This window comes from Oreochromis aureus, linkage group 2, assembly GCF_013358895.1.
Source record: "Oreochromis aureus strain Israel breed Guangdong linkage group 2, ZZ_aureus, whole genome shotgun sequence".
Taxonomy (NCBI): Eukaryota; Metazoa; Chordata; class Actinopteri; order Cichliformes; family Cichlidae; genus Oreochromis; species Oreochromis aureus.
Window position 1 is genome coordinate 11,322,651 of NC_052943.1, and position 7,331 is coordinate 11,329,981.

At 37.3% G+C, this 7,331-nt stretch overlaps 1 protein-coding gene across 1 annotated transcript; it reads right to left on the bottom strand.

Moving 5' to 3' along the window:
• Positions 1-1,769: 1,769 nt before the first annotated feature.
• On the bottom strand, positions 1,770-7,034 carry LOC120441988. Its single transcript, XM_039617680.1, has 6 exons — positions 6,872-7,034; positions 3,867-4,187; positions 3,421-3,678; positions 3,163-3,312; positions 2,914-3,027; positions 1,770-2,544 (listed from the first exon to the last, which is right to left on the bottom strand). The coding sequence occupies exons 1-6, from the start codon at positions 6,918-6,920 to the stop codon at positions 2,369-2,371; spliced, it is 1,068 nt and encodes a 355-aa protein (XP_039473614.1). The 5' UTR covers positions 6,921-7,034; the 3' UTR covers positions 1,770-2,368.
• Between the last annotated feature and the right edge of the window lie 297 nt (positions 7,035-7,331).

The window sequence follows — 7,331 nt, forward strand, 5'->3', positions numbered from 1 at the left end:
GATGTCTGCCTTTTGCAACAGGGGGCGCTACAGCACCTGCAGCAATGTGAAGTAGACTCTAAGCTTTTGACACTGGTCTAAAACTCATGCTTTTATTCTTTTCCTTCTCTAAGGCAAAACCTAAATTTATCATTACCATTATTTTTGTTAAAATATTTGCATTTTTTTTAAACAAGGCGTTTTACTCAATACTAAATATCTTTAAGCTACAACATCCAGTGAATCAGGAAGGGAGACATCATGCACCCTCTTTTTGATGATGAGGCTGAAATGTATGCTTACTTTCCAGTGGGGAGTATTTTTGTATTCATGTGTGTGTGGGTTTGTGGGTTTCGCACTAAGTGAACAGACACACAAGTAGGTCACATGGTAATGTTGTAGCCACAGCTATAGGGAACATTGACAAAGGTGAGGCCGCTGGAGACTGGCACCACCGGGCCCTCTGACCACCACCAGTAGGCAACGGGTGAAGTTTCTTGCCCAAGGACACAACGACCGAGACTGTCCGAGCCGGGGCTCGAACCGGTAACCTTCTGACTACAAGACGAACTGCCAACTCTTGAGCCACGATCGCCCCAGCAGGCTATGAGCTTGTCACATGAAGCTAAACAGGTAAATAAAATGTAAGTAATTTAATGGACTTTTCCAGTTATAATATTTAGCTGTTCTTTAGTGTTGTTAGCTGAACCCTAAATGTGTTTCAGACACAGACTTACATAAAGCACCTTTGCATAGCATGGACTAAGGCAGATGGGTGCAACCAAACGCTTTTTTCTGTTTTAGGTACACATTTACAGGTTGTGGTTAGAGTCCTTCTGGTCGGGACTGAAAACTCAAAATAGTGATGCTTGCTCTTTTTCTATTTGCAGGTGTGGAAATTTTCTGTGAAGGCAGACTGGATGCACTATGAAGCTTTGGGGGGAACTGTGGCTGTTTAAGTGATGGACAGCACTTATATTGAAATACCAGCTGTTAAAGGATCAATCAAAAGTACTCGCTGGGAGAAACAATAAGGTTCTACTTTATACCATAAAAACAGGTTTCTGGTCCCACTAATGCAAAAATTAAGATCAATAACCCGAGAAGGACAAATAGCGGTGAATATATAATTGAACCCTTTTGTTGAAGTGGATGTATATCAGGCAAGCAAACTCCACACCCGAATATGCACTGTCATGTGTCAAATGCTGTAAGCCATCTTAATAGGACTTTAAGAGTCCTACAGTTTTTTCACACAGGGGCATGTAGATTTGGATTTTTTTTCCCCCTTAATAATAAACACCTTTATTTAAAGTATTTTGTGTTTACTTTACTGTTATCTTTGTCTAATATTTACATTTGTTTGATGATCTGAAACATTTAAATGTGACAAACATACAAAAAAAGGAAATCAGGAATGGGGCAAACACCTTTTTACACCACTGTATATATATAAATTCCACACTCAATCTGTGGGTGGTCTCTATTTTTTCAACTGGGGTCTTCTACCAGAGGTGTGGGAGCTTGAGGGTCCTGTGCAGTCTCTTTGCTGTTCCTAGGACTGTGCTCTTCTGGACACAGATCTTGGATGTTGTTCTTGGAATCTCTGAGCCACTTGCCCATTTTGGGAGTCACAGCCCCAAGTGCTCCAATTACAACTGGGACCACTGTTGGCCTAACCTTCCACATCTTCTCTAGCTCCTCTTTCAGCCCTTGGTATTTCTCGATCTTCTTGTGCTCCTTCTTCCTGATGTTGCTATCACTTGGTATAGCTACATCTGTCACTACAGCCTTTTTCCTCTACTTGTCCATCACTACTATGTACTCACTCTCAGGGGTATATATATCCAATTTATATTATACAAGTACATTGTTAAAGCGTATCTTTGCAAAAGCAAAAATATATTAAAAGCCAGTGATGTTTTTTTTTTTTTTTACATAACATGTATGGTTCAAAAGAAGCTTTATGACTTTATACAGTCATATTTTCCTAAAGGATGAAGTGCTTTCTCTTTATCATGTCTCTATTTACACATTAGTCGAACCTTTACCAAGTGAAAAACTAGTCAAGTTAAAAGAGAAAGAGTCCTAAATAGCAGTCATAACCTGTGTTATATATGGCTTCCACAGAGTACAGATGCAGAAAACACTCAGTGTTTTGTAATTAAATCAAGAGGTCATATAACAACAGATGTGTTAATAACCTGATATAATACAGCAGTGCATTAAAAGTTAAATAATCCAGTAAATTAACATTTATAAGCTATGGTTTGTATTTTTATGCTGGGAATTTACATTAAATGAAGGACCTTTAGGAATATCTTAACATCAGCTCCTCACTCCAACTACCTTCAGTGGAGCTGTCTGTCTAAAAGCACTGAGCACTTCATCACCTGACTTTATGGACGTTAGCATACACACAATCAGTTCCTGTTGGTTTAGGCTTCCGAGGTCGCTTTGCAGACTTGACTTGGCCGTACTCCACCGCCACTTTTTTCTCAGCTTGGTTTGCCGGCCTTTTGACAAACTTGGCATCAGGAAAGACTTCCTGGTCATCTTCTTCCTCTGCAGAGTAACAAAAAGGGATGGTTTAAATATAGTATTACAATAAGTGAATGATTAAAGGAATACAAAGACAGGAGATAATGTAAAATTATTCACACGAAATATGACTTTTAAAATGGGGTCTTTAGCGAGCTTTAGAGTTTATAGTTTGTGGATTTTGTTTCCTTTAGACAGAGCTGTTTTCCCAGTTTTTGTGTTAAATGTAGCAGGACAGCAGTATCTGCATATTTAACTGATATATGACAGAGTTATCAATAAACTCTTGACAAGAAATCAAAAATGTATTTAAAATGCTATGCTAAACTATTCTGTATATCCTAAAAAACAAAAAAGCAATCTGAGCAAAATAAGTGATGAAATCAAGTGTACCCTTTTTTGTAGGTTTGCTGTTTTGCTTTTTCCTCCGAGCACATATGACTGCTACACCAACAACCAAGAAAATTACCAGCGCTGAGAGAACACCACCTATCAGTGGCAAATTCCCTGTTTCAAAAATAAAAGGCACAAACACATAGTAGGTTGAATCAAAAAACATGTTGTTTTTTATCAAGACAGAGAATGAGGAAAGGAGAAAATTACATCAATGGATCTGCAGTAACAGAGTTACTTTTTACTTACTAATGTACCATGGTTCATCACTGATGGTAGTTCCATAGTCTTTACCCATCGAAGTCTGTTTTGGTTGAGTACACAGGGTGTTATTAGCTTCATACACCCACTCTGATATCTTTGTCCCATTGACTGAAGTACAGTTAATGAAAATAAAGCCTATGAGCAAAAAAACACATAATTTGTTAAAGATGTGCAAAGTTACCATATTAATTAATGAATTAGTAATTATCATATATATATCAGATTATTTATGTTCTCACTCACCACAGGTAGATATCATCTCTTCTTTGGGGACATTACTGACGTTGTTCCTGACTGAGCAGACCAGACGTCCTAGGACGTGCTGTTTCAGAGTGATGATGTTAGTCTTATTATTTACAGAAAGGAGCTCAGCATCTGTCAGTGTGCGTCCATCCAGAGTCCAGCTGTACTGAGGACTGTCCCCTCCCTGAGAGGAGCAGGACACCCTCCTCTCTCCCTGGGACAGACACTCAGAGAGCAGCAGGACAGAGGACACAGGAGCTGAGAGAAACACACACAGATGACGTTTTTTAAAATGGTATCTTGGTCATTCTTTATAGTCTCTAATGAAAAACAGGGAACGCACAAAACACAGTATCTGAAATTGAGATGTGTGAGATGTGATATATAGTATACCAAAACAATATTACTTTACTATTAATGGTTTCATTCATGGTTTCAACATTTACCTTGAAAAAACAACTGTAAAGTCCACTCGCCTGATGAATGTCCATCTGAATCAAAGGTTTGAAGGGTATATTTACCACTGTCATTCCTGCTCAGGTTATTGATCCTAAATGTTCTATTACTGGAAAAAAAGAGAGACCTGCGTTCTGTGGTATTAGAAAGAACCTTATTATTTCTGACGAATAGTACTACTAATGAATTCTTTAACAGTTGGTATCTAGGTATTTCTGAGGTGCTGTCCATCAGCTGGATGTCCACAGTTCCTCCCAAAGCTCCATAACACTGAGCTCCATCCTGTCTGCCATCACAGTGAGTTTTCACACCTGTAAATAAAAAAGCAAACACAAGAACACAAGAAAAAATTGTCACAATTTCGAGTGTGTTCAGCCTCTATGACCAGAAGGATTGTGGTAGCATATGCAAATGTTTACCATGAACAAAAATAGTGGTTATGTGGCTACGGTCTCCCTGTTTGTCTCAGTGAACACTGCAATGGAGAATTTGTAACTAATACACATTAAGAGACTAGCTAACAGAACCATTTTCCATTTGCTTCTTCTTCATGCTGTTCTTTGTTGAGCTAAACAGTTAGAAAAACAATGCCAGAAAATAAAAAATCCAAATGATAAATACATTTTGGGCCCACTGTCTGTTGCAGATGAACATTGTACAGGTCTGTGAATCACAGTTAAGGTTCACCTAGCAGCACTATTTTCCTTGTGCTGATGAACATTTAAAAACTACAACTGGAAAATGACAAATTCAAATTATACAATTATTAATTAATTTTCATGCAATTATAGTCTTATTTCATTTTTTTTATTGCTGTAAGCAGCCTGCGCTTTTCTAAAAAGGAAAAATGCAACCCGTGAAATATGATAATGTTAACATTTTTGTTAACATGACAGGCCACCTTAACATGGTGAGTAAAAGTCCAGGTGAAAAGGAAGGATGACATTGATGAAGCTGTTTTTGCTATTTGAGTGCAAAATTACAGTGTTTGCCAGCGATGTACAGAGAACTGCATTCTATCAAATCTCTTCCCTGAGAGAGTTCAAAGCATATAATCACATAAATAATGAGTATTTGCAGCACGCTATTATCATAATGTAAACCACATTTGGCGAAAAATTCAAATAGCTGGTAAAAACTTATGGATGTTCAAGAAACTGATAGCTGATCTGGAAAAAGTGGCCCATCATAAGGCCATTCTCATTTAGGAGCACAAATGGAATGATGTCCGAAAGTCTCCACAAAGCCAACAAACTTATTTGAAATGTGGGATGGCATTCGTGACACTTGTGTGAACAAGAAAATGTATACTTTTGTAGTCCTGTATATCTTTGGATCTACTTACGCAAGCAGTAGGTTTTCTCATTTTCTATCATTTTTTATTTTTTGTTGCAGGTTGTAAACTACTGTGAAAAAAGTAAATTGTGTAATAGGAGGACAAATGACTTTTCCCCCCACTGAATATGGCATTAAAATAAAAATGAGAAACTAATTTAGGTCCAATAAAACCCCCAGACCAAACTAAATAGAATACCTTCATCATGTCACAAGATGTGTCTTCCACAGTAGTATATAGCACATGTAAATAAAGGAAAGTTTCTTCATGCTCTGCTAAACAACCACTGCACACACGTGTTTGCATACAGTAGATGCACCTATCAGTTGTGCTTGGTCAGAATTCGTCTATGATAACTTAAAACATTTGAGAAAAGAAAACACATTTAGTACCTAAAAATAAAACCTAAGAAAACAGTTCTCTGGAGCAGTACAGAACAGACCCCTTGTTGAAGTGGGTGGGCCCAGGACCCTAAGGCTGGTAATTAAATGCAGTTTAGTTCATCTTGAAGCAGATGTGTCGTAGTAAGTTTAGAGTACTTGAAGTTCATACAATAGAGCTTCACTCCCTACATCTGATTTCACCAAATAAACCAAAAAACTGTCACATCCGTGTCAATATAACCTCTAATATTACAAAACAAATATTTCTTCAAAAGTAAATATGCTTAATGTAGCTTGTTGATCATACTCATACCTCAGCAATATAGTTTCCTTATAGGTATAGCCTATATGGCCTGTTAATGAAGGTATAGCCTTCATTAACAGGCCACTCAAATGAGTATGTTTTGTCACAAATATCAATAGTATTGATACCAGCACTGTTATTGGTATTGGATCGATACTAGTACGACAGGATCTATAGTGTGTTTCTGGCCTCTAAGTTCAGTATGTAGTTTACTGAATTGTATTAATTTGGGTTTAGAGTGCTTTAGAGAAACATACATTTACATTGCAGGTGCCCCAAAACAGAGTTTCAAAGTACAAGCGTGTTTTGTTGTGTCAAATCATTGTTGTGGAAAATAAAAATCACAATGGTCAATAAAAATGTTGATTCATTTCACCAGTCATGACACAATGCTCTCAACTACATACGATAAGTTATGTCGTTTACAAGTTAATGGTATCAGTATCGGTATTGGTATCAGCAATACTGGACCTGTGTTTACTTGATATGGGATCATGCAACATTTGCAGTATTGCACAGCACTGCTTAAGACTTGATGATTTAGAAAACAGGCCTGTGTTAAGCGGTGAAGTGTACAAATGTGTAGCAGCATAATTTGTATAACATTTGCAAATGTGCTTCATTTATCAGTTCAGCTCAGGTCTGTATCCCAAGAGCAACTTATCTGATTTACAATTGTCAGATGCAATGAAGAAGGATTATCAAGGAACCAAAATCTTTTCATTTTCAAAAACTTTGGAAGTCCACTCTCAGTTATATAACGGGCTTACACCAAACAGAAACAAGCAGCACCGTTTAGAGGTGACAAAGCCGCAGCACCATGTCTATATTTTGTTCAACATATGTTGAACAAAATATCTTTAGCTAAATATAGCTTTTTCTTCTCTCTCTCCTTTTTAATCATGGCTGGAAACATATTATTGATTATGAAATTAATAAGTAGAGACGACATGACAAAAATAAGTTACTCACCATGAGAGACTCTAAGCAACACCAGCAACAGTCCAACTGCAGCTTCCATGTCTGTTCAGCCTGTGTTGATCAAGTTAGCAGCTTTTCCCTCAAAAACAAAGGTGGGTGTGGTGCTCTGAACGGACTCCAATGTGTTAGTAATCAGCCTCAGAGGCGAGCCAGTGAAAACGTTGGCGTTCGGTTTTGAAGTTGTACTTGTATATTCATGCACTGAGGGGATGAAAGGAAGTGGTGTCGGTTTTCCTTCCTCTTTTAGCTTTCAAGAAAAAAGATTCATGTGTGATGGATTGCGAGGAAGGGAGGAGAAGCATTTATTATTTATTACTAAGTGATGTTTTGAGCATGCCTAAAATATAAATCAGCCCATAAAAAAATAATCTATTCATCTATAAACACTGTAATACAAAAAGAAAACAATAAATAAATAAATATATGTCTAACCCGTGATTCTTTTTTCTTT